Genomic DNA, 27,522 nt, shown 5'->3' with positions numbered 1-27,522 from the left:
CTATGCTGTATACCTGGAACTAATATCATGTGTTTTTAAATTTTTTTAACGTTTATTTTTGAGAGACAGAGCATGAGTGGGGGAGGGGCAGAGAGAGAGGGAGACACAGAATCTGAAGCAGGCTCCAGGCTCTGAGCGGTCACCACAGAGCCCGATGCAGGGCTCGAACCTACGAACTGTGAAATCATGACCTGAGCTGAAGTCAGACGCTTAACCGACTGAGCCACCCAGGCGCCCCACTAATATCGTATCTCAATTAAAAAAAAAAAAAGACAACACCAGGGAGCCTGGGAGGCTCAGTCAGTTAAGTGACTGACTTGATTTTGGCTCAGGTCATGATCTCCAGATTTGTGAGCTCAAGCCCTGAGTTGGGCTCTGCATTTATGGCATGGAACCTACTTGGGATTCTCTCTCTTTTTCTCTCTCTCTGCCCTGCCCCACTCGTGCTCTCTTCTCTCTCAGAATAAATATATAAACTCAAAAAAGGAGGGGCGCCTGGGTGGCTTAGTCAGTTAAGTGTCTGACCTCGGCTCAGGTCACGATCTCACGGTTCGTGGGTTCAAGCCCGTGTCGGGCTCTGTGCTGACAGCTCAGAGCCTGGAGTCTGCTTCAGATTCTGTGTCTCCCTCTGTCTCTACCCCTCCCCTGCTCGCATTGTCTCTCTCTGTCTCTCAAAAATAAATAAAAAACATTAAAAAAAATAAACTTAAAAAAGGACAATACCATTATCAACATATACAAATATCAAATCATTATGCTGTATATCTGAAGCTAATATCATGTTATATATCCATTATATCTGTTAAAAAAATACAATACCATAACTGAATCAACAGACTTTAATCAGATATTGTTTGTCCATAATGGTGAAAGAAACTGCGGGCTTCTGTGTTGTGTCCATTGTCAAAGGCACAGTCTCCTGCAGTCTGGGAGAGTTCGTCAGTTCTCAGATCTTTGTCTTTCATGAGTACAGGCCAGTTATTTTGCAGAAACCCACCGATCTGATTTTATCTGAGGTTTCAGCTGATTATAATTGATCATGCGCTTTGACCAGGAGGGGCAGGGGAATGGCACTGTGTTCCCAACGCACTGTCAGCAGGGACGTGACGTCAGTCTGTCCTGTTCCTGGAGATAGTTTTTTCTTTCAAGGATTTTTAAAAAATTTTTTAATGTTTTATTTATTTTTGATACAGAGAGAGTCAGAGCATGAGAGGGGGAGGGACAGAGAGAGAAGGAGACACAGAACTGGAAACAGGCTCCAGGCTCTGAGCTAGCTGTCAGCACAGAGCCTGATGCGGGGCTTGAACCCACAAACGTGAGATCTGACCTGAGCCAAAGTCAGAGGCTTAACCGACTGAGCCACCCAGGCGCCCCTCTTTCAAGGATTTTAAGTAGTCTCTACACTCCACATGGGGCTTGAACGTACAACCCCAGGATCAAGAATTGCATGCTCTGCTGACCGAGCCTTGCTCCTGGAGATGTCTTCACCATACTGTTACCATGGTGCCTGCCGGTTTCTCTCCTGGAAAGTGAGCTCTCTAAGCACTCTCAGTGCACCGACTCCATTCCAACCCCTTGCCTTGCACTAAGGGACTTTGCGCAATTCTGCCATGGCTTCCGGCAGCCTAAGGCCACTGAGATGACCTGGCCCTCTTGAGCGCCAGTCTGGAAAAGATAAAGGCGATGAAAGAAGTCACCATTTGTTCCAGCCAGAAGATGGGCTCCTGATCTCCCATCATTTTTTTTTTTTAAGTTTATTTATTTATGTTGAGAGAGACAGAGACAGAGAGACAAGTACATATGCAAGAGCGGCTTGGGGGGCAGACAGAGAGGAAGAGAGAATCCCAAGTAGGCTCTGCATATTTGAGCTTGCAAACCTTGAGATCATGACCTGAGCCGAAATCAAGGGTCGGCTACTTAACTGGCTGAGCCCCCCAGGCGCCCCTCCTGACCTCCATCCTTAGAGCGTTAATATGAAACCCTGATGACTGTGAGTCTCTTCTCTGTACGTGAGGTGTATATGTACCGCCTGCAACCCAGCAATGACCTTCCCCAGGACCTGAAAGCCATTCCTGCGAAATGTCATCATCATCAGGAAGGCTGGGACCTCTGTCTCCCTGTCTCTGATGGAAGAAGCCTGATTTTAACAAGTGCCTTGGGGCGCCTGGGTGGCTCAGTCGGTTCAGGGTCTGACTCTTGTTTTCAGCTCAGGTCATGATCCTAGGGTCGTGGGATCAAGCTTTGTGTCAGGCTCTGCACTGAGCGTGGAGCCTGCTTGGGATTCTCTCTTTCCCACACCCGGGCTCTCACTCCCCCCCACTCCCCATCTCTCTAAAATAAAAATAAAAAAAGAAGTGCCTCATCATTTCGACAATGACAATGACCAACCCTCTTACCTGCATCTTGTAATTTTCACTTCTCTGACTGCTAGAGTTCCCACTATGTTTTTACTTCCCTTACCTAAAGTCTGGCTTTGTTGATGTTTGACAAAAATAACTCCTTTTCCCATTGAAACTTATCTTTGTAGGGCCATACTTTGAAGTTCTGTAAAAAAAAATCCCGTTACTCCTCAGACTTTCACCAACCGATTTTACAACCACCATTCGTGACTCCTGCCTGAGTCACTTCTTATGATGGTAGCCAAATGGTGATTTTCTAATTCTGTCGTTCTGCTTACATTTATTAGTGAAGAAGAGCTCACCCTTGTCCCCCACTTATGTACTTACTTGAATCATTGTGTAAGTCATAAACTCTTAAATTAAAAATAAATTCTTGGGGCACGTGGGTGGCTCAGTTGGTTAAGCATTTGACTCTTGATTTCGGCTCAGTAATGATCTCACAGCTCATGAGTTTGAGCCCTGCATCAGGCTCCAAGCTGATTGTGTGGAGCCTGCTTGGGATTCTCCTTCTCTCCCTTTCTCTCTGCCCTTCTCCCGCTCCTACTCTCTCCCTCTCCCTCTTCCAAAACAGATGAATAGGGGTGCCTGGGTGGCTCAGTCAGTTAAGCGTCCTACTTGAGCTCAGGTCATGATTGCACATTCATGTGTTTGAGCCCTGCGTCGGGCTCTGTGCTGACAGCTCAGAGCCTGGAGCCTGCTTCAGATTCCGTGTCTCCCTCTCTCTCTCTGCCCCTCCCCGCTCATGCTCTGCCTCTGTCTCAAAAATAAATAAAACACTAAAAAAAATTTTTTTCAAAACAGATGAATAAACTTTTAGAAAAAAGGAAAAGAAAGGAAGGAAAAGCTCAAAGGACACAGGAACCAGTTTTAAGGGGTCCCCACAGAAAGAGAGAGAGAGAGAGGGAGGGAGAAAGCACTCCTTGCTTGTTGACGTAATAAGTCCCTTAGTCTGTAACAGAACTTACTTCACTTGAGATTTGCAGCCCACTGGCCTTGAGGAGCAAAGGACCAAGTTTCCCAGAAGATAAGGCCTGTTGAAAAACACCTGCCACCAATGCCAGTGAGTCTGTTCAGAGTCACGTGGCCTGGGCACCTGCTTCTCCTGCACAGAGCCACAGCCCCTTTCCCTCCCGGCTTCCACTTTCAGCCCCACTCCCCCAACCCATCTCCCACTCGGGGCGCCGGTGGCTCAGTCAGTTGAGCCTCTGGCTCCGGCTCAGGTCATGATCTCACAGCTCATGAGTTCAAGCCCCACCTTGGGCTCACTGCTATCTCTGCAGAGCTCGCTTCAGATCCTCTGTCCCTCTCTGTCCTTCCCTCACTTGCTATCTGTCAAAAATAAATAAAACATTAAAAAAAAAGTTTAAAAACTTTCCTGCTTTCTTTGGGCAGCACATCAGTCCACCATCTTCTCAGGTTGCTGGCTTCCTGAATAAAGCCTTTCCTTTCCCACCATCTTTTTGTCTCCGGGATATTGATTTTCAAGTGTGGAGCAGAACCTGAGTTCCGAACACTTCTCTGGCTGGTATCAATATTACATCCAGTATCAATATCCAATATCAATCAACATAGATATGAATTTAAATATTATAACCAATATTCACTGAAGTTCTCTATTTTATCTTTACTTACTTATTTTTATTATCAAAAAAAAGTTTTTAGTCTATTTTTGAGAGAGAGAGAGAGAGAGCGAGCACACAAGCAGGAGAGGGAGACACAGAATCTGAAGCAGGCTCCAGGCTCTGAGCGGTCAGTACAGAGCCTGACACAGGGCTCGAGCCCACGAATGGCAAGATCAGGACCTGAGCCAAGTCGGATGCTCAATCGACTGAGCCACCCAGGCGCCCCATATTTTCTTATTTTAAAGTAATATCTACACCCAAAGTGGGGCCTGAACTCAGGACCCCAAGATTGAGGGTTGCATGCTCTAATTGACTGAGACAGCCAGGCACCTCTCACCCTGACAATCTTTTTTGTTGTTGTTTATTTGAGAGAGAGAGAGAGAGAGAGAGACAGAGCATGAGCATGAGCATGAGCAGGGGAGGAGAGGGAGACAACAGAATCCGAAGCAGGCTCCGGACTCGGAGCTGTTTTACAGAGCCCACCCACTGGAACCCACAGACTGCGACCTCATGACCTGCATCACCGACTGACCCACCCGGGCGCCCCTCCCCCTCTACCAGACAATCTTAACCGAGCTTAAAATCAGTTAGAGGGAAAAGCACCCCCAACACCGAAATCGCTCATTCCCTCACACTCTTCCTGGAGACAGAGGAGGGCCAGCCTTCAGTGGACCATTTTGGGAGCCAGAAAAAAAGTCTTTGAAATGTTGACAAACTTACCTTCTCAATAAAACACTTAACTGCAAAACCTCCCATTTGCACTGAGCGGGTTGCTCAGAAACAGGATGCGGGGACTCGGGCCCCCCCCCCCCAACGTGCCGGGGAGCTGCCGCCGCCTCTCTCGGCCCGAACTGGGGAGGCAGGTCGGGCCTCCGGACCCCCACAGGGCCCAGGCGGCGAGAGCGGGCGGCCCTGAGTAGGGGGCGTCAGCTGGAGCCGCGAAGCTCCCAGGGCCAGGCCGGGCCTAGGGAGAATCCCTCTGGCCTCGGCCCGCAGCACTGGCAGCGCGCCACAGCGACACCTAGAGTCCGCACCTCGCACCAATCGGTCCTCTTTATTTTAAATGTTTATTTAAGGAGGGGAGGGCCAGAGAGAGAAAGAGAAGGGAACAGAGGATTCCAAGCGGCCTCTGCGCTCTCAGCAGTGAACCCAATCCGAGGCTGGAAATCACCAACCCTGAGCTCACGACCTGAGTCACCCAGGCACCCCTTTGGGCCCTCTTTATACAGTAAGTTCAGTCCCCCAACGAGTGGCACCTTAGGACCCCAGGACTCTTTTCCTGGGGATATTTAAAATAAGGCTAGTGGGAGAGGAGCGCCTGGGTGGTTCAGTAGTTTGAGCCTGGGATTCTTCTTCTCGCTCACGTCGTGATCTTAGGGTTCATGGCTTTGAGCCTCACATCAGGCTCCGCCCTCTGCCCCTCCCCTGCACGGCGCTCACTCGCGCTCTCGCTCTCTCTCTCTCTCTCTCTCTCTCTCTCAAAATAAATAAACTTAAAAAAAAAAAGCCTAGTGGGCACATGACAGTTGGTTTCAGGCTTCATCAGCTCCGTCTTCTACCACCCAGTCTTGATCGCCCGCACCCTCAGCTAGCACTTCAGCTTACCTGGAGGGGTCACCCAGACCCATATCCCTGGAGGGGTCTGAGCCCCTGGTCACCCAGCACTATCAATGCATGGTGGCCGCACCTGTCCACTCACCACCAAAATTGTACCAAGAGACACAGCATGGTGTCAGCAGGGTGGAATGGACTCTCCCTCCCCAGTGGAACCTCACCCTCCTCCCTTGATGGTCAAGGTCAACTCCTCTAGTCAGGACCCTGGCTTCTTCCTCTGAGTTCAAGGGACCCCGGAGGCAGCTGTAGCTTAAAGCCTAACAGGACTCCTACTGTGTCTTCTGGTGGGTATGTTCTCACTTGGGGAGCTGGGGTCTCCAGGTGCACACAGCCTGAAGTCACAGGACAGAAAGCACAAGCTCTCTCCATGGGTCTCTGGAGTGACAGCAAGCAAGGTGACCTCCACTTTCACTCCTGTGGGTTTCCCCTCCCCCTCCCATCATCTTACCTATTGGAGCTGCAGCCCCATGTCCCAGTCACTGCTCTGGGGTGTACATCCTTTCCTAGAGAATAGAGGGTGCTTCCCAGAGGACAGCACCCTTTCCTTGCAAGGTCTTATCACTAATCTGGCCCCTGACCTGTACCTTTTTTAAATTTATTTTTGAGAGAGAGAGAGAGAGAGCACGAGTGCACGAATTGGGGAGGGGCAAAGAGGGAGGCACAAAATCTGAAGGAGGCTCCAAGGTCCGAGCTGGCAGCACAGAGCCCAAAGTGGGGGCTCGAACCCACGAACTGTGAAATCATGACCCGTGCTGAAGTTGGACGATTAACCCACTGACCCTTCCAGATGCCCCCTGGCCTGTACCTTTCAACAGCCTTTCCATTGCTCTTCAGGTCCGCAGCTTCTGGGTGTCGGGAGGGGGGTTAGCACATTGGATCCTGCTGCCATGCATCTGGACGGCGCTGCTGTGGAGAGGCACTTGATCCAGTCCAAGGTGACACGGCATGTCTTCTGTACTGGAAGGTCAAGTACTCTGAACCCTCACCCGCAGGACAGCCAAAGAGCCACACCTGGACTCCGTTCCAGGAGGTGCAAATGGCTGGTGCCAAGGACAAAAAGGACAAGGACTGAGGACCTGGCACAGATTAGGAGACTGAGGAAGCTTGACGACTCAATGCCACGAGGTCCTGGATGGGACCGCGGACCAGAAAAAGAGCACTACAGACCAACTCCTGAAATTTGAGTAAGATTTGATTAGTTAACAGTCTTTGTTTCAGTGTTAATGTCTTACTTTTTTTTTAATGTTTATTTTTGAGAGAGAGAGAGAGCATGAGCGGGGGAGCAGCAGAGAGAGAGAGAGGATCCAAAGTGGGCTCTGTGCTGTTAGCACAGAACCTGATGCGGGGCTTGAACCCATGAGCTGTGAGATCATGACCTGAGCCAAAGTCCGATGCTTAACCGACCGAGGCGCCCAGGCGCCTCAGTTTCCTATTTTTAATAATCATAGTGTTGGAGTGCCATGTGGCTCAGTTGCTTTAGCATCTGACTCTTGATCTCAGCTCAGGTATTTATTTATTTACTTTTGAGAGAGAGAAGCAGAGCACAAGTAAGGCAGGGACAGAGAGAGAACGAGACACAGAATCCAAAGCAGGTTCCAGGCTCTGAGCGGTCAGTACAAAGCTCAACGTGGGGCTCGAACCTACAAACTGTGAGATCATGACTTGAGCCAAAGTCAGACGCTTAACTGACTGAGCCACCCAGGCGCCCCAATCTCAGCTCAGGTCTGGATCTTGGGGATTGTGAGTCAGGCCCCATGTTGGGGTCTGTGCTGGGCATGAAGCCTACTAAAAAAAAAAAAAAAAAATCATACAGTTGTTGTAAAAGATGTTAACATATGAGGAAGCTGGGTGAACTGTATCTAACCATTCTTTGTATTATTGTAAAAAGCAACTTTGTTGAGTTATGTAATTTTCATGCCATAAAATTCACCCATTTTATAAACGTACAATTCAACTTCTAGTAAATTTCCTCAATTGTACAGAGCATTGTCATGATCTGGTTTTAGAGCAATTTCATCACCCCCAAGCCCTGGCCCCACACCACCACTGATCTGTTTCTGTCTTTATTGGTTTGCCTTTTCTGGACATTTCACATAAAGGAATTCATTCCTATATTCCTATGATACGTGGTCTTTTGTGTCTGTCACAACTTACCGTGTTTTTGAGATCTTTGTTCTCTTTACACAACTGTGAAATTATATCAAAATGAAAAGCCAGAAAAGAACAAAAAAATAAAGATGAATCACCACCCTTTCCAGCGTGGGAGGGACTAACATACTACCAAGTAAGTAGCTAGTTGGGTCTCAAAAGATGGGCTGACTCAGAGGCTTGGCATTGGTCTCCATTGCCCCCGGGGTGGACGGTTCGGCAGTGACAGCTAGAGTCGGTGAGTCACAGCCATGCTGCTGGCCTCATGCAGGGCCGACCCCCTGCCCCCCACCCCCTGCCACCATGACTAGTCCATTCCAAAGTCCCTTTTCCCAGCACCAGAGGCCTCCACCTAGCCGATGGAAGGTTTCTACAACAAGCAAGGGTGTCCACTCTGACTAAAGGTCAGGGCCAGGGAAACGGCCAGGCAGAGCTGTGGACCCGCCATCCCGCTGTGAGCTGGGCCTGGGGCCAGGACTCCACTTACTGTTATTCTCCCAACCTAACAAGAGTCCTGATGACACTCAACGTCCTCAGGAATCAACGTCAGCTCAGACCCTGGGTCCAAGTGCGATCCTACAGAAGCGCCAGGTATTTATCTTCCCTGGGATATGTACGGTTCTCCGAGTACATGGCTGGAGGCCCCTCTGGAAAGGACCAGGACAATCAATACGGCGCTCCTCACAGAGATGTGGGAGAGGCCTCCCTCATGAGATCCGGCCATCCTCTGGGCAAGGGGTTCTGAGTCTGAGAACCGTCTCGCGTCTGGAAACTGGGCAATGTTTCGTGACTTCCTCTTGGGGCAGCTTCCCCTGGCCGTGCAGTCAACAATCCCCGCAGGCCTTCCGGTTGTATGAAGGAAGCCAGCCCTGCTATTTGCCCCTGGCTGCATCGTGATCCATTCATAGCTCCCGAGCTCTCTGGGTCTGGTCCTCCCTCCTGGCCTCTGAAAGGCCCACACCGCCACCTGGTCCTACTGCTGTGGGATCCTCTCCATCCTAATGCTCTCAGGTAGCTCGGTTCTGTTACAATACCTTCTGTCAGTCTGGGCCTCAGAGGAATGGACCCCCAGCTTCTCAACAATGTGGTGCCTCTTTCTTTTTGGTAGATCGAGGTCCTCTGGGTCCCTCTGTGGAACATATCTGGCCCTCACAAATACAGAATTACATCCACTCGAACACGCAGAACTTGTGTCTTACTGCAGTCAAGTAGCCAAAAGAAATGGCATGGGGGGGTGGGGTGCAGATACAGCTAATAGAGATCTTGATTTGTTTTTACCCCGTGGCATGAAGGACCCCCTGGATCCTCCAGCTCTGAGGTAGCATGACACAGCGATGGGGTATCCGCAGCTCTTGACCTAGAAGATGACAGCATGTGGTTGGGCTCCGGCCCTCATTATAGAGAAGCTGGGTACTGAAGAAAGTATGGAACCGGGCGTAACCGGCTAACTCGGTCACTTAAGTGTCTGACTTCGACCCAGGTTCTCATGGTTCGGAGTTCGAGCCCCACACTGGGCTCACTGCTATCCGTGCCAAGCCTGCTTCCTGCTTCAGATCCTCTGTCCCTCTCTCTCTGCCCCTCCCTTACTCTCACAGATGAATAAACGTTAAGAAAAAAAATCAACTAAATAGGACCTGTAGAATTGCTCTGAGGGTAAACCTAAGGTTTCAAGTGAAACCTTCAAACTGCTAAGGACCTGGAGTACCCGGAGTTATCTGCTCCACCTGCCTCCATTAGATACAAGGGCAGGGCTGGGCCGAGAGAGGGGAGAGGCTGGTGGTCCCAAGGACTACCCTCCTACCCATTCTCCCTCCACCGAAGGAAGAGGGTAAATTGCCAAAGGAAATCCGCTTCGGAACAAAGAAGTCGCGTCCGGGTCCACCTTCTATCTCTACACTGCGGGCGCAGCCACGTGAAGCCAAATACACAGGCGGTTTCCATACTAGCAAAATACTTTTATTATTTTATAATGATAAAAGAAGGAGAGTAAAGATTTCTTTTTGGTGTATACCAGAGTTAAGGGCAGTAGGAGAATAAGGGGATTAATAGGATTTTCATGTACTTTTTGATGACAATAGAAAGTTAACAACACCGACAGTTTGCCATAAAACTTACCATAGCTCCCCCAAAACACATATATAAAGGATCATAGTTTTAAAATCTATAAAAGTAAAAAATATACAGTCAGAAACTCTAACGCTTATTTCCTCTTTAATATAAAATTGTAAACATTTATTTACACAAAGCAAATGTGTATAACAAAGTCCGAGCACCCTTTTCTTGTGAGTCATGGCTCCTGGAAGAGGGGGTGTGCACTGAAGCGGGGTCTCCTCCCCTGACTACCCAAAAACCAGATTCATAAATAAAGCCAGGGCAGCTCCCTGGGGGGGGGAACCCCGAGCGTCACATTTTATTGCTCCGACACTGCAGCAGAAGCCTGCTGTCTGGCGGCCCCGAGGGCTAAGGCAGGGACAGCCCTCCCCGGGAGGGGACAGAGGTGCGCGGCCAGGGGGAGAGCAGGAGAGGAACGAGGACCCATCACCAGCCTGCAGCCCACTATTTTTGGTAGAAAACCGCTGAAGTCCCCCTCTTCCCCTTCAGCTTGAGGAACTCAGAGGGTGGAGGCTTCACTGGCTTTATGATCCCTTCTTTGAGAGCTAGATTCAGCACGGGGGGAAGGCAGGGAGGGCGCTGGAAGGGGAAATGGCCCAGACACCACCCAAGGTGGCAAATGGCTATTAGAGAAGAGGATCTGAGGGTCCAACTACCCCCATGAAAGGCACTGCTGGTGCAAAATAATTACTCCTGTGTGCAACTCTTCATCCCCCCAAAGCCCCTAGAGCTGCCCACATGGATCTCTTCCTTGGCTCAACTCTACACAGGACACTCCTTGAGTCACCCATTCTGAGACTCGGGGAAATAAACACGGGCTTGCAGTTTCTCCACAGACCGCTCTGCACGGAAGCCACTCTCTTCAGTGTCTTATTTTCTCTCTGACACTCTGCTTAGAAGGGTCTCGCCCTGCACTTACCGTCTTGCTTTCGTTCTAACCGAAGTGCTCTCTCCATCTTTGTTTTCCATAAATAACCCACGGGGAATACTCTGTTCTGTGGACTCTTAGCTTAGCCAAAGTCCATTAATTCACAGACCTTCAAAGAGAAATCCACTCCAGTCTTCAGAAAGGATGTATTAGTGTTATAAAGCCATTCTCTTTAAAAAGTGCAAGTCACCTGACAGGGAGAGCGGCAGAAGTGGTGAAACAGAGTGGAGTCCTCTCCTCCGGCCCGGCCCAACTGCACACACCTCTCTCCCTCCTTCCCCCGAACCTCTGCTTTCTGGGGAGGGGACACCTCCCCGCTACTACAATGATAGGGCTCCCTAAGGAACTGTAATGACTCTTTCCCTCCAGTCTAGTAATCTGTTCCCTTAAAGAGGTTTTCCATCTGGGCCTGGAGAGAGAGAGAGGTCATGGGAACTGCGGATGGGGTGAAGGAAAGACGTCTGTGCACAACAATGATCACCTTCCTGACGCATTAAATACAAGTCTTCAGAGAAACTGCAAGGGAGGGGCGAGTTACAACAAAAGGGGACACAGGAATCCTAAAGAATTCATCTTGGCATTCAGCCTGGGGGCGGCCTGGGGTGCTGGAAGCACAGCATTCTGGGGTGGGGGGAGAAGGAGAAACGGCTGGAGCGACCGCATCTGTGTCGCTAGCTCTGCTATCTCACGGCATCCTGTTCCTTTTTGGCACATGCAGTCACAGCCTGCACTGACGGAAGTGATTGCCCGGGGGCCCTCCCTTTCCCCTGAAAGTGGACAAAGAGCAGGAATAAAAAGGGCTCTTAACCAAAGAGGAAACCCTAGGCTTCCAATGCCACTTAAAATCAATTTAAACCACCACCTATCCTAATCTGTTCTAAAATCTTTTAAAAAATTAATCTTTTCTATGCTACAAATTGTAAATAGTTCTGCTATATAAAGTTGCAACAAAATCTGTCCCCAACGCTGGGGCAAGAGGAGAAATCTTGGATTAAGTCAACACGATGGCAGAGATTTTCATAAGCCTGACATCATGGGGCTTCACCATCCTTACTGCTTGTTTTTGGTCATTTGGATAGAAAACCACTCGTAGAACCCTATCCTGCTGTCCCAACACCAGGCAACGAATGCCAGCAGATGGGCTGGGGCCAGCCCGACGGACCACAACTGCTGGCTGGGAGCCGAGCGCCCCACAGACCCTGGCCTGGCCAGGCCTCTGCCCTGGGGCGCTGGCTCCACCCACCCAGCTCCCCGGGCCACGGGCTTTTGGTCCAAACTAGTCGCTCTTTCTTGAATCTGAGACTAAAACGACAGGCTGTGTGAACACTGAGAGCGCCGCAAACCCTCCAGTTACTGCGGCCCTAGCAGGTCGTCCAGATCGTTCATCCACTCTTCCGAAGTCCTGTTCTTCAGCAGGGAGTCGATCAGGTCGGTGTCCCCGGTCATGCCGGCCAGCCCGCTGCCGCCCGGCTGCCCGCTGTAGGCGAAGGACAGTTCCTGACCCGCGGTCCGCACGGGGTAGGCCTGAGTGCAGTGCAGTCCCGCCCGGCCGCTCATGGACGGCGCGGGGCTCTGGCTGAAGGCCCCCAGCTCAGCTGCGGCCGGGCTCAGGCCCGGCAAGCCCTGCTGCGGGGCTCCCTGGGGAGGTGCTGGGGCCGGCGCTCCGGTCCTCTGCTGCGCGCTGACCGGGGGCAGCATGGAAGCCGCCGCGGCTGCCGAGCTCATGGGGGCCATGGGCCGGCTGGGCACCGCCTGGGAGAACTGCGGGCTGGACACCTTCAGGTGGGCCTGCTGCATGTGGAAGCTCGAGGCTGCCGTGAGGGGGCTCACGGTGTTGTTCCCTGGGGTCTGGCCACTCAAGGTCGGCATTCCCTGATGCTGCCACGAGGGGTTCTGGCCTCCCATGGCGGCCGACACCCTTGGGACCTGTGGCTTCGATAAACCAGAGTTCAGGGTCCCCTTATTGTGCTGCTGGGGGAGGCCGGAGCTTCCCAGGGAGTTCTGCCCGTAGGCAGCGGAGACCGAAGTGCTCTGGCCCACACCGGTCTGCCGTGGAATGTGGGCATGTCCGTTGGTGGCCTGGGGTGGGGGCTGGCTGACTATCTGGGGTATGCCAGAGGCCAGGCCATAGAGACTGCTCTGCGGCAGGCTCTGGGAGCCAGTGAACTGCGCCACACCCCGGTCCTGCTGGCCTGAGTTTGAGGGGAGAGAGGAAACCGAAGAGTGTCCTGCGCCCATCGGCATCAGATTCCCGGACTGAGGGAACGCTCGGGGACAGCCGGGGTTCGACGCACCCAAGTTGTTCATGCCAGGCACAGCAGCAGACGACCCTGGAAGACAGAAGAGAGTCTGTCAACCAAGCTGGCATTTCCTGGACTGCTGCTGTAGAGACAGCTCTAGGGCCCAAGCTGCAGCTGCTCTTCTCTGGCATGAAAGGCAAAAATCAGAACACTGGACATCTTATGGTCCGTGGAATCCTAAAGACAACAGCCCTGGGGGCCAAAGGGAAGCAGGTTTCCCATGTGGTGGAATGGAGGCCCAGTCTGGAGCAATGAGGAATTTAAGACAGGCTCACAGGATGGGGCCAAAGCCCCAGGGCGGGGAAAGCCAGGAGACTTGATGATTCACCCTTCCAAGGCCCACCCTATTTGGAACAGGGTTACAACAACGGCTGGGTAACGGGCCGTGTGAGTGCAGGAGTCTGAAGGTTCAGTGCTGGGGAAGATCTGGGGAAGGCTTCAGAAAGATGGTGACAAATACAGTGGCTTTTAAAAGGGTCAAAGAGAGGGCTTTGTTGCCTGTCTTTGACAGGCTCAGTTGGTTAAACAACCGACTTTGGCTCAGGTCAAGATCTCACGGTTCATTAGTTCACACCCCGAGTTAGGCTCTGTGCTGACAGCTCAGAGCCTGGAGCCTGCTTCAGATTCTGTGTCTCCTTCTTTCTCTGTTCCTCCTCCACTAGCACTCTCTCTCTCAAAAATAAAGATCAAAAAAATAAAAATAAAAATAAAAATAAAGGGGTTGAAATTTAGCAATTTCACTGGAAAAAAAGAATATTCTAGACAGATGAGTGTGTGCAAAGGCACAGATTTACAAGAGGTGGTCTGTGTGGGGAGCTCCATGGCCGGGGTGCAGGGAGGGCATCCCACTGGTTAGAGGTACGAGTGGAGGGATGGCCGTGGTCAGACTCCGAAAAGCTGTGGCTGCCACGTGGAGGGCAGGGCTGCAAAGTCCCAGGGTAAGCGGACAGCAGCAGGGGTTCTGGGGCCGGGTGGGGGTGCGCTAGCTATGGGCATGGAGGGGGGAGTGTAGAGGGAGTGTGTGAGATCCTGTTCTTGATGCCGCCAAACAACACGGTGACTGAGGGAAGGACCAAAAGCAGCTATCGATGGCGGGCACTGCATGGGAAAGATGGCCGGCAACAGGACAGAGAGGTCCTCTCCTCAGGGAACCTGCTGTCTGGGGCTCTGCGTTAGCAATGGATGCACGGTGACAATACGCACCAAGACGGGTTTCTGTGGGTGGGGTGTACGATTCAGGGGCTGGCCATGACTGAGCTCTTTGCTCCTCCTCTCCCTCTCTTCACCAGCACCTAACTAAGAAGTGGGCTGAGGGACAGAGGAGGGTGGAATGGTCTGCTTTGCTCCCACTGACAGCTCAGAACCACGTGAGACGCGCTGAAGGCAGGAAGTCGGCTGAGGCCCAGGCTCCTGGGAAGCCCGTAGACTTCAGCTCCATGATCCGGTCAGCACACACGTAAAACCCCATCTAGGCTCCTAGTCAGGAGCGCACAGCCATGGGACACTGGGTGGCTCAGTCGGTTAAGCCTCCGACTTCAGCTCAGGTCATGATCTCATGGTTCGTAGGTTTGAGCCCCATGTCAGGCTCTGTGCTGATAATTCAGAGCCTGGGACCTGCTTGGGATTCTGTGTCTCCCTCTCTCTCCATCCCTCTCCCACTCATGCTGTGTCTCTTTCTCGCTCTCTCTCAAAAATAAACAAACATTAAAAAAAAATTAAGGAGCACACAGCTGTCCTCAGCTTTCCCTAGGACACTTGAGAGTGAGAGTCATTGACCAAAAAAGGGACAGGTTTTGAAGACAGGCCAAGAAGAGCTAGGAAGGCAGGTGCAACCAGGTTTTACTGCCTCTGGCGACCAAAGTCTCTGAGTTTCTGGAGTGTCTGAGGAGTGATGGCCTGAGCAAGGGCAGGTGGGTTCCCTTGCATGTCTGAGCTACAGTAGCCGAGACCTCAGAGCGTTTCCTGCCCTTCTGCGGTCAACCGTCCGCAGCTGAGGCTGCCATCCAAGACACCAGAGTGAGCGGACAGGAAGAGAGAGCAGAAGCAAAAGGCCAAACTACACTTAGTCTCTCCTTATCTGGAAAATAAGACAGTCATTTTTTGAAGGCACATAACGGCAGAAGCAAAGAACTTTCTTAAGAATTACAGAAGCCATTTCCTGTTGATAAGTCAGCCTCCAGCTAGAAATGACTGTGTGTCCAAAGACCACACAGCCAGAGCGCTGACCAAAGTGGTCTGCCTCTGTGACCCTCTCCACCCAGCCTGCAGGAGGACTGGAAGGCCAGGCTCCATAGGCAGACTGAGGTTTACAGAAGCAAGGAAGTCTCTTTAGTCCAACACACAAGGGAGGCTGACAGCAAGAAGCCAGCGCGAGTCGAACAGACCAGCTGCTCTGCCCTGTGCCTGCCCCGCTGCCCGACTCCACCGCCCCGACGTCCCCTCACCTGTGAACTGTCCAACCTGCTGTGGGAAGGTGCTCTGGGTCGGGTCTTGGTACTGAGGAGGTGGGCGCGTCAGGTGGCGCTGAAACTGCTGCTTCTCCTAGAAAATGCCAAGAACAACAGAACAATACAATAAGACCCACGTAAAACAGGAACAACAGTTAAATCCGAGAAAAGTAAGCTGTTACATTTGTTACTCACAGATGGGTTTCTGTGAAGGTACTGCTTGTGGTTTCATTTGGGGGATTTTTAATACATTGTATGAAACTGAATGACGGGGCATATCTAAGGAGCAATGATTTAAAAAAAGAAAAATGCAGTGTATCAGTTTAAAAAAACATTGGGAGGGCAGATGGGGGAAATGCAAATCAAAGCCACGATGATCCACCTCTTCGCACCCACAAGGATGGCTAGAATCAAAAAGACAAGTCCGGCTAAGATACAGGAAACCAGCACCCTGGCATGCCACTGTGGGAACGCGAAAGGGTCTGGCAACTCCACACAACGTTACACAAAAGAGGCACCATATGCCCTGGCATTTCCACCCCTAGGTACACACTGAAGAGAACTGAACACCTATGCCCACAAACAGGGGAAACAACCCAACTGTCTATCAACTGATGAATGGATAAATTGAATGAAGCTTTTCCAAATGACAGCATATGATCCAGCCACCATAAGGAGGGAAACGCTGACATGGGCCACGACTCAGGCGATGTCTTTCATTGGGCAGGCATTTTCTTCTTAGGGAGTGAAAACTGATGAAGGAGACTGTGGTGATGGTTGCACACCTGTGTGAATATACTAAAAACCACTGAACTGTGCTGTGCGCTTCAAACAGATGGATTAAGTGTCATGTGAACCATATCCCGATAAAGCTGTAATCTTAAGTAATGGCAGAACTGGAACACCTGGGTGGCTCAGTGGGTTCAACATCAGACTCTGGCTCGGGTCATGATCTCACATTTCATAAGTTCGAGCCCCGCATTAGGGTCCGCACTGACAGTACAGAGTCAGCTTGGAATTCTCTCTCTCTGCTCCTCCTCTGCTTGCTCGCTCTCTCAAAAATAAATGAACTTAAATATATAAATAAACTTTAAAATAAATAACTATATATATAATAAATAGAAGTATTATATATATGAGGCAGCCACATGGGCTTTAAGGTCATCCTCAATCACCTTCATCTTCTGGATAGCTCCTTACAACTTTGAAGAAATAATTTAAAATCCTGAGAACTCTTGTAAACTTGGTGCCTTCACACATACATTACACTTGCTGACCAAGCAGGTGAACTGCAGGACTTGGAAGGGGCTTGTTGGGCCTGATTCTAGAACTTCAGGACTTCAGGGACATTTTCATTTCAGTGTCGCATTCTGGCTTATGACACACTCTATATTTATAGCAATAAAACTGGGACCCACAGTGAACTGGTAGACCAGTGAGCTCAGTCCTTTGGCAGTTTTGGACAGGGACATGGAAAAATGTCCCCAACAAATAAAGTTTTAGCTACAGATTTCCCTTCATTGATTGCTAAGTGACATTAAAGCTACTTCTGACACAGGCCACCACTGTCTAAGAAATGCCACAATCCTGGAAAGGGCTTTTAAAGGGCAAAGACATCCAAATGAGCATGTGTGTACACACGCGCGCGCGCACACACACACACACACACACACACACAGAGTCACGCGCTGGAGCTGCCGGCCACAGCGGTGACTGGGGAGGCAGGTAAGAGTGGGGGTGCTGGGGGTCGCCTTCCACCTCCGGCTTTACCTGTTCTGCCAGAAGCTGCTGCTGCCTTTGTAAGAACTGCTGTTGCTGCAGATGCTTCTGCTGCTGCTCCCTCTGTTTCTGTTGGTCCAAAAGCAACTGGTGCTGCTTCATGACCGCTGCCTGCTGCTGGCTACTGAGATAGGGGGTGCTGCTGTGAGTGCTGGCCACGGATGCGGCGGGCGGCTGGCTCCCCACGCTGGCGGCCTGGGCCGGCACAGGGACACTGGGCGGGTTCTGCTCCTGTCAACACAGGTAGGAGGGCCTCGGGTCAGGGGTGAGGCGGTGAAGTCTGTGAGCCCCGAGGAGGGGAGGCGAGCTCTGCCCGGTGAGGGTGGCTCTGTGGTCTCTCTTGAAGCCTCTGCTTCACTCAGGGGCCGGGCCAGAGACCAAGAGAGCTAACTCGTGAGCATCCAGGCACAGTGGCGAGCAGTCAGCCACCCGCTGCGTGTCGCTCTGCGGCTCCAATGGTTTGCCAGTGGCAAAGGGGTAATTTTACATTTAAGCTCATATTTGCATACATTAGTTCCAGAAGGCAAATGGAGCCTATAAACGCTCACTTTCTGGAATGTGTGAGTGCAGATGGGCCCCCAGAGAAATGCTCTGAGGGACTCTGATTGTTGGAGATGCCATGTTTCAAGTGTACAAACCTTGGGTCCCTGGTGGTGGGACTGTCCTTGAACTGCCTGAAACCGTATCACGTGTCCACTTGTGTATGGCATTTTCCTGAGAAGAGACTGCCTGGCTTTTGTCAGATAGTCACACTCAAAAAACACTGAGTGTCAATGAAAACTTTAATAAATATTCTCAATTATTACATGGACTGAAAGTGAGAGTCCTGTCAAAGGCTATACAATATTATCCCATCACGACTTACAATTTTTAAACTGGGGGAAAATTTAACTCAAAATGGAAAAAAGGTAAAAGGCAATGATCATTTAAGCAAGTTCAACTTTTTGAGCTCCTTTCTAGTCCTTGTATGTCCGTATATTTAATCTTTACAAGAGTCTAACCTTGGAGCAGACAGATCCTGAGATAATTTTCTCACGCCATGCACCAGAAGCTTAAGGGCCACAAGGGTGCTGAGGCCCTAAGTGCTACTGAAATGGCAGATGTCACCATTTTTTTAAAGTTTATTTCTTTTGAGAGAAAGAGAGAGAGAGAGAGGCAGAGAAAGAAAGATCCCAAGCAGGCGGTACACTGTCTGCGTGGAACCCAAAGTGGGGCTCAATCTCACAAACCATGAGACCATGATCTGAGCTGAGATCAAGAGTCGGATGCTTAACCAACTGAGCCACCCAGGCGCCCCCAGTTTTTTTTTAAGGATGCCTTTAGTGGCTATGTAACAGTTTACTGACTGAAATAAGGGGAAGTATCAACATTTACACATGTACTCTCCTGCAGACTATTGGGAAATGCTTAAACAGCTTCTAGTTTTTGGCTATAAGAAATAACGATGCAATGAATATCTTCTATATAAGTTTCCAATTTTTTTTAGGGATGATTTCTTGCAGAGATATCATGTGTCGATACTTATTAACACATTTATGGCTAATGAAAAAAAGGGCACCTGTTAAGCATTTGACATTTTTTTTTTTTGAAAGAGAGAGCAAGTAGGGGAGGTAGGGGGGAGGGGGACAGAGGACCTGAAGCAGGCTCTATGCTGACAGCAGGGAGCCCGATGCGGGGCCTGAACTCATGAATGGTGAGATCAATGACTACTGATGATGGTCACTGATGACTGGTTGGGATGCTCAACCGACTGAGACACCCAGGAGCCAATGCATCCGACTCTTACCTCAACTCAGGGCTTGATCTCAGGGTCAGGAGTTCAAGCCCTGCATTGGGCTCCATACTGGGCATGGAGCCTATTTAAAAGAAAATAAAAGGTTTGTGGGGGAGGGGGAGGACAAAAAAAAAAAAGAAAAGAAAAGAAAAGGAAAAAAAATCATATATATATTTCTCACACCAAATTACTTCCCACAAACACTGTGCTATTTACACACCCCCGGCAGCACAGGAGCATCAACTTCCTCATTATTATTACCAGCACTGGATTTTTTAATTTACAAATTTTAGGGGTGCCTGGGTAGGTCAGTTGGTTGAGTGTCCGGCTTCAGCTCAGGTCATGATCTCACAGTTCGTGGGTTCAAGCCCCGTGTCGGGCTCTGTGCTGACAGCTCAGAGACTGGAGCCTGCTTCAGATTCTTTGTCTCCTCCTCTCTCTGACCCTCCCCTGCTCACGTTGTCTCTCTCTTTCTCTCAAAAATAAATAAAACATTAAAAATTTTTTTTTAATTTTTCAAATACACAGAGATACCCACGAAGTGAATACCGCAGGCTTGCTTGTAGCCAGGAGACAATGAAGTACACCAACACAAAGGGCATGTGCCACATGCCACAACTGTTGTCACACAAGTGATACCAAGTATCAAGGGATCTACATATGCAGACAAGGAAGACAGTCCGAAGACTGATGAAAGCAAGTGTCCTCTACTCTATCTTGGAGGAAGTCAGGGAACAAGCCCTAGCCATTGCCCAGAAAGAGACACTTTAGAACACATTCGAACATGAGTGGAAATGCAATTAACGGCCATGATAAAACTGGTATTTGACCAACTCTCCACCTATAGCACTATGTGACTAAATACCCACGGAGTTTAGAGGTGTTGGAGAACAGCTCTCTCACCTTACTAAACGTTAAGGTATTTTGAACACAGAAATCTGAAAAGTGGTTTAATGAAAAACAACAGGGGAGCCTGGGTGGCTCAGTCAGTTGAGTATCAGACTCTTGAGATCAGCTCAGGTCATGTTCTCATAGTCCTAGGGTCAAACCCCACATCGGGCTCTGTGCTGACGGCACGGAGCCTACATGGGATTCTCTCCCTCCCTCTCTCTGCCTCTTCCCTGCTTACTCTCTCTCAAATAAATAAACTAACTTGAGAGACAAAAAAAGCAATGCCTCTAAGAAGCACATTAAATGTGACCTTTACCTGCAAACTACAGCCATAAATGACTTACTTTAGGCTGTGTGGCATGCAAGAACACTAGGCAGTGCAATGTCAAACCTATGCAAACTTGAAACCAAGTTATACTCGGCTTTCACTTACTCCGAATCAGCCCTCGTTTGCCTGATTTTCCCTCTCCAGAGATCTGAAGGACAACCGTGTCTGCTCCCTCTTGCCCTCTTTTCCCCACCTACTTGGGACCTAGTGCCCACGGAGATGCAGAGTGACAGAGGGAAGCCACGTGCTCACCTGGCTAGGGGGAACCAGTGATCGGAAGGGCATGTTTCCTGGCTTTGGTTTCATCAGAAACAGGGAGTTCTGCTCGTTGCTCAGATGAGGCAGCTGCTGGGGAAGATAAGCCATGAGGGCTGTCTTGCTCTGGCCGGATGCAGGGCCACCTTGCCCACAGTCTGCTTTGTAATGGGAAAGGGGTTTGGTGTTGCCGTAGTCCAGCACCGACCCTTGGTTAGTCACTGCATTCTGATTCAAGGTGCTCGGCGGCTGGTGACCCAGCAGGTTCACGTGGCTGGGCGGGAGGTAGGGGCCTCCGGGCCGAGGGGAGCTCTTGTTCACACTGGGCATCATGAGCAGTTTGGAGTTGGTGAAGTCCTGCTTGTAGCCGGGAGGGCTGGCGGGCTTCTCCATGGGATAAGGGACATTTAAGGGGCTGTGGGAGGGGCCCGTCTGTTGCCACGTGGACATCTGGCCCGGGGCTGGCGCAGGGGCGGCCTGCTGTGGGTTCTGGAGCAGCTGCTCCCGCTTCTGCTTGGCAGCGATCTGCTGGAGCTGGTGGGCAGAGGACAGCTCTGAGGCCCCTCCCGGGCCCTGGCTGGGCAACACCACACTGGACAGGGCTCTTTGTGCATTCTGGGCCTGGGCTGATGCCGGCATCAGGTTGGGACTGGGATGGTCTGCCCCGGGCTGACCAGAGGTGTGGAACAGAGGCTGAGCGCCCCCGAGGCTGGGTGAATCTGTGCTCACAGGGCCAGCCGAAGGCCCCATAAAGGTCTGTCCTGCAGACCCTGCCCTCACTTGTGGAGAGCCTAACTGTTCTTGTTCAAAGGTTGCTGGAGAGAATTCTGTTTTAATATTAATGTCCGGTGCCAAGGGTGTCTGTGTGGCAGAACCAGAACACTCTGGGTCCTTCTTTTCTTCAAAGTCCTCATTAAACAGATCCTTCATGTCTTCATCAGGCACCGACCTGTTCAGCTCCTCGATGAGCTCCTTCCACTCTTGCTCATTCAGGTTGAGGTCAGGCATGAGGTTGCTTTGAGATATGGAGCCTCCGGCCCCCGAGATCATGCAGGGCAGGTCATCAACGGGCTCCTGCTTCAGTTCTTTATTCAGGCTCAGAGGAAAGGGTTCGCCGGGGTTGCTGCCTCCGTTCAAGTGGAGGCTGGAGTCTGCCAGGCACTTCTTACCAATGGAGTCAAGCCCCAGTGAGTGCTTCCCACTGGCCTGCAGGGCCTCCGTGCCCGGCTTGTCAGGCTGCCCCAGGGGGGAGGCTGGAGGCAAGCCATTGGAAGCAACAGCTACTCCCAAAGGGGCCTCTCGGCGGGTCTTTTTGTGTCCAGGAAAGAGGTCTCCGTAGCCATTCTGTTGCTCGCCATTCTGAGGGGAGGTGGTGCTATCAAGATTTCTCTTCACTGTGTCATGCAGATGCTGCAAAAAAGGGACAAGAGTGACTCAATACACAATGCCATTGGTGAGGCGGCCCCTCCCGGCTTCTAACAGTGCCTTAAATCCAGGGCCCAGATCCCCACAGTGCGCTCCTGCTGAATTCTCTCGCCCAATTTTCACCCCCGCTCCTGGGAACACAGCCCCACTTCCCCCGTGGGGCTGCCTCTTCCCCTCCCAGGTCCCCTGGCTTTGCCTGAGTCAGGATGACTGGCTCCGCTGCAAGAAAGCAGCCTGGCTCAGTCAGCACGTCAGCCCCTGGACTTCAGCAGCCCTCTCTTTTCGCAGGACACAAGCCCTATGCTGCCTATGGCCATCTAGTCTGAGGCGTGCCCAAGACTGGAGTCAATGAGAAAGAACAGAAGACACCTGCATGTTCTTGAAGGCATCACGCCTAAGTTCTAGATCTAGTTGTATGTGAGACCACCCATGCCCCTGGCCTTTTCACTTAGGGGAATCAATAAATTCCTTCTTGTGTGCAAGCTCACATAACTTGGATTGCTACTGCTTTCAGCTGAAGGAGCCCTGGATGCTGCAGGCTCTTTCTTAGGCCTTGGTGGGGGTGTTGCAAAGGACGCTTTTTATGCCCTACCCAGCTTTTCTAGGAGCCGTTGCCCAACTCCACCCATCCTCCCCAGGCAGGGCTGCTCCCTCACATGTCCACTCACCTCCCTGCCAACCGTAAGCATCTTCCAGTGCCCTGTGCCTAGTCACCACCCCCCACAAAGCCCGTCGCCTCTCACAGAGACCTTTCCTTTGAGCACAGCCAGTCTGTCTTGCGTGCTTATTCTTGCTCCCCACCTCCGCCATTCTCCTCAACTAGATCTGTTCAGTGAGCCCTATGAACAATCTACTGTGTGTCAGGGACACAAATGAGGTAGCTGCCATGGTCTTCATGGGCTTCCAATCTTCTAGGACACGGGACATACACAGACATGGCTATGGAATAAGACAAATGTCCCATACAAGCAGCAGGGCAAAAAGCTCCCTGAGATGAGAGTTCAGGCACAGAGTTTCACGAAGACAGCATGATAATGGGAGTGGGGAGAAAGAACGTGCTATCTCCCTGCTATTTCCTCAGCCTGTTTTCAACTGTCAGGATAGGACTCTGACTCCTCCATCCCCAGAGGTGCCTACACCCAGCCTCTAACAGTGCTGCTGCTTCTTTCCTATGTTTACTTTTGTTATGTTTTTGTCCTTCACCCTCCACCACCCCCTATTCCATCCCTCCCTCCCACTGACCCTAAGCATCACTGCGCTATTTACAAAGTTCCAAATAATAGCTTTCATTATTATCTTTAAGTAGGTTTCAGAGGAGCCATGGCATGCAGCACTCTGTGCTGGTGTCCTCTGGCTGCAGAGAAGGGCTGGACCAACCCACCACAGCAGCCCTTGGGGCCTGAAGCACAAGCGCTCTGACCAGGGGGCCCTGCCCAAGGCAACTCCCTGGGCACCACCAGCTCCAGCAGCAAATTACATCCTAGATAGAAGTGCACAGCGAGCAAGAAAACAGGGAGGGTAATTTCTCAATCTGGAGCCCCATTTCCAAAGTTCCCAATGCTTTTTAATCCCCACTTGAAGACTTTCCTGTTTCTTTACTGTTAAAGGTGACTGCACAGTGCTCTATAAATCCTGGCTGAATCCATATTTCTTGAAATCCATATCTAGGGGGCGCCTGGGTGGCTCTGTTGGTTAAGTGTCCAACTTTGGCTCAGGTCATGATCTCATGGGTCTTGGGTTCGAGCCCTGTGTCAGGCTCTGTGCTGACAACTCAGAGCCTGGAGCCTGTGTCAGATTCTCTGTTCCTCCTCCGCTTGCACTCTCTCAAAAACTAAATAAATAAAATATTAATAAATCCATATCTGGGTATCTATATTAACTCAGAAAAACTAAGGGATAATAAATAAATTGAACTGTAGGGCAGAGGTGTAAGCAAAACGTGATCTTAGGACCCGAGAGCAAGACATCTGCTTTACTTTGGTGGTGGTTCTCCTGCTTCCTGCTGCCACCTATGGGTAGGAGGGGGGAAGGGGACCCTTTCTCCATAAGATCTGTGAAAGTTTGTAAGTGCTGAAAAGTCTCCTTTGGGGAAGGCAAATTCATAACCACTTAATCGGTCACAAGGAAATCAAAACGAGTTGCTGATTTTTCTTGCATTTTATTCTTTCCTTTTGGGAAATCATTTGTTCCTCAGCATCAGCTTTGGGCTGTCTGTAAACCTGGGAGCTTCGTCTTCCATTTTCCAAAGGGTGAAGATGGAAACCTAAGAGGTCAGGGCACTTGATGAGTCAGCTGGTTGTCCCAGATTAGAAACAGAATCCTTCTTTGCCCTAACAATTATAAAAGCTACCACTCCCTCTTTCAATATCCACATGCAAACAGCTGCAGACAAGCTCCAAAGTAACAACTCAACTTTGCAATCCCATTACTTTTAGCCAAAGGAAACACCGGGCCATTTTCTCAACTGCTCACAAAATGTAACTGGAATGATGTAGGCGGGGGTGGAGAGTGTGGAATGTGGTGGCCCTGGCAGATTTTTAAGCCTTGAGTGTTTGCAGCAGTGCCTAATATGTGCAGGGCACTGTAGAGGAAGACAAAGATGAAAAAACCATGGAGACTAATCTCCATGAATTCACAACAAAGATGGGAAAACAGGCTGAACAGATTATAAATCATAGAAGGACAAACACAAAGCTATAAAGCACACAACCGGCTGCCATGTATGCACACACATGCCTGCTCTCAGCACGTCTGGTACTTCTGAGTGCTCAGCTCAGAGGTACCTGTCATAACTACCAAATGGTCTTCTTGGGTACACCGGGTTCCAGGAGGATCCAGTCCTGGGATAACTCAATCTGGTATTCTCTCCTCCACAAGGGGGTTCTGTTAAAGGACACCACACTCCTGATGGTAAGCTGGAAGCCCTGCATGTGCACCCAGTCCGTCTCCCACAAAGCGTGCTGCAGGCCCAAGAGCAACGCTGCTCTGCGTCAAGCTGGAGTTGCCATACCCTGTGGACCCCAGATCAGCTTCCTATCCTCTCCCTGCACCTCAGCCTGAGGGACCAGACTTACAGCACAGTCCCTCATCTAGTCACTAGAGACTCCCACCACCCGCCGCTGAAATGCCGGTGCCCTTTTCGGTCAAACTAACCAAACACACACCTACAATCTTCCACTGAGCTAACGAACAGATGGGGGGTGGCTCTTTCATCCACATTCTTTACACACAGGCAGCCCCCAGTGCTTTCTGACCCTTCTTACTGGGCATCTGCTCTTCCTCCACCTCTCTCCTGGGTCATCCTCCTATCAGCCAACCACCACCCACCCCCACCCGAGAGCCAGGACCCTGACCCACTGCAATATGGCTTCCACCATCTGGGGTCCAACTGGATATTGAGTGCAGGGTTTGAGTGAGAAGGGAGAATCTAGGGCTGCTTTCCAGCAATGATCCAGCAATGATCCTGATGTTGTCAAACACAGTCTACATTTTTAGTCTTCTCCTCCATCATCTGCCTGTTAATAATTCCCTGCATCTTTAAAGTTCTCCTTCCTTGGGCTGCCTGGGCGGCTCAGTCAGTTAAGCATCTGACTCTTGATTTTGGCTCAGGTTATTATCTCATGGTTTATGGGTTCCACCCTGTCATCGGGCTCTACACTGACAGCACAAAGCCTGCTTGGGATTCTCTCTCTCCCCCTCTCTGCCCCTCTCCTGCTCACACACACTCTCTCTCTCAAAATAAATAAACATTAAAAAATAAAGTTCTCTTTCCTTGTATTTCTTTACCATATTATCTTGCTTTCTCTTCTACTTTTCTGGTTGTTTTTTCTAGTGTCCTTTGAGGTAAGTCTCCCCTTTAAACAAGCATGGGAGGCCTCACCTCTTCACTCTGTACCCACTCTGAGTGATGATATGCACCCCATAGCTTCAAATCTCTAAGATTAAATAAACATCACCCTCAGAATAAACCCAACTGCCAGGGACCACGTGTGGATCTATCAGCCTTTGCCCTCCGTCCAACCTCCTTTCACGTGTTCTCTTTACCCCCACCACTGTACAGCACGCTTGAGTCACACCAGCCTTCTTCTAGTTCTTCAAAGGTGCCCCTGCCCTTCCTGCCTCAGGGCCTTTGCACTTAGTTATTCTCTCTTCCTAAAACACTTCTTCCCCCTGATCTCCCTAGGGGTGACTTAGCTCATAATTTGGGTTCCTGATCTCCTCAAAGTCATTCTCCCAGTCATTCTCCATCCTGTCTCCTTAATCCCCCCACAGAGGCACTCAGGTGAATGTGCCTAGCTTCCCCTATTAGAATGAAAAGCAGAGATCCAGTACCTAGATCAGGGCCTGGCACTCAATAAGTGTATGTGAATGAACGTGCTCTCTCATTCGCCATGTCCACAGAGCCCCACTCTCCTGTCTGTCCAGCCACCTACCTGATATGTGGGGTGTACCGCAGCTACCTCAGACTTAATCTGTCCAAACATGAAGCAGCTTCTCCCCAGGCCTGCCTTCCTTTCTCTGCTCCTGTCTGATAACGTCACTACCATCCACCCAGTCACATAAACCCGAACTGGAGAGCCACACTAGCCTCTCCTTCTCCTCTCCTTGCAACCAGTCAGGCCCTGCCTCCTCCTGAGCCCACCACCTCAGCGTTCATTCTTTGGATCTACAAACTCTCTCCATTCACGAAAACCAACTTCTCATGCTTGAATTATCCCAACCACAGGACTGTAGCCAATCTCCACCCTTATCCACGCTGTGCTCTCTGGTCGGAGGGAGGGCACCAGAGGGCAAATCTGATCCTGTCCCCATCTTCCTGCAAGCTCTTCCAGGCTCCCTGCTGCCCTCAGGACTTTGTAATCCCAAGAGAGTGTGGCTCCCCTGACCTGCAGGCTCTGGCTGGCATCACTCCCCACTCACTCCCCAACCACACCCATGCGGCAGCCAGCCAGCGGTGCGCCTCGCTGGAGCACCTCAATCCGCATCGGCTAGCAACTCTGGTAAGGCAAGTGCCACTGGGACAAGTCATTACTTCCTTGGTGGCCTTGCTGACCACCCAACACCAGCACTTAACTCCTCATGGTTTCAGAGTCTCAGTCAACCTGCGAAGGCACCCTGAGGAGGAGGCTCCCTGCTCTGCTGTGCAGCAGATGGAAGTCAGGTTGCCCGGGCCTGAGCATTCGGAGGCCACGGGAAGGATCTGCTGCCAATCCCCAACCCCCACGACCCTGCCTCCCTCCTGGTCAGCGGGATGGGCCCAAAGTAACTCTGCTTCACCTGTGAAGCTGAGCGTGGGTCTGGTGTGAAACTCACTCGGCAGGGAGTGAGTCAGAGCTTCAAACTGTAAGGAGAGCACCGCCCCTATGCCAATCGCAAAGAATCCCATCAAGCTGTTGTTACCGGAAAAACAGGCTATGCCTTGATGGAATCTCTCAACCAACCTCTCTCTCTCTCTCTCTCTCTCTCTCTCTCTCTCTCTCTCTCTCTCTCTCTCTCTCTC

At 50.8% G+C, this 27,522-nt stretch overlaps 1 protein-coding gene across 1 annotated transcript in view; it reads right to left on the bottom strand.

The window, feature by feature from the left end:
* Positions 1-9,717: 9,717 nt before the first annotated feature.
* Positions 9,718-27,522, bottom strand: part of MAML1 (mastermind like transcriptional coactivator 1) — a gene marked incomplete at its 5' end in the record, with an annotated part of 38,975 nt that continues 21,170 nt past the window's right edge. The window contains 4 exons of the mRNA XM_029941148.1: positions 9,718-13,153; positions 15,568-15,664; positions 17,341-17,580; positions 20,595-22,007. Of these exons, the coding sequence (XP_029797008.1) occupies positions 12,174-13,153; positions 15,568-15,664; positions 17,341-17,580; positions 20,595-22,007 (2,730 nt within the window). The remainder of the gene's footprint in view (positions 13,154-15,567; positions 15,665-17,340; positions 17,581-20,594; positions 22,008-27,522) is intronic.

This window comes from Suricata suricatta, chromosome 6 (assembly GCF_006229205.1).
Source record: "Suricata suricatta isolate VVHF042 chromosome 6, meerkat_22Aug2017_6uvM2_HiC, whole genome shotgun sequence".
Classification (NCBI taxonomy): domain Eukaryota; kingdom Metazoa; phylum Chordata; class Mammalia; order Carnivora; family Herpestidae; genus Suricata; species Suricata suricatta.
Note: the sequence above shows the minus strand (reverse complement) of the source record. Positions and strands in the feature narration are given on the sequence as shown.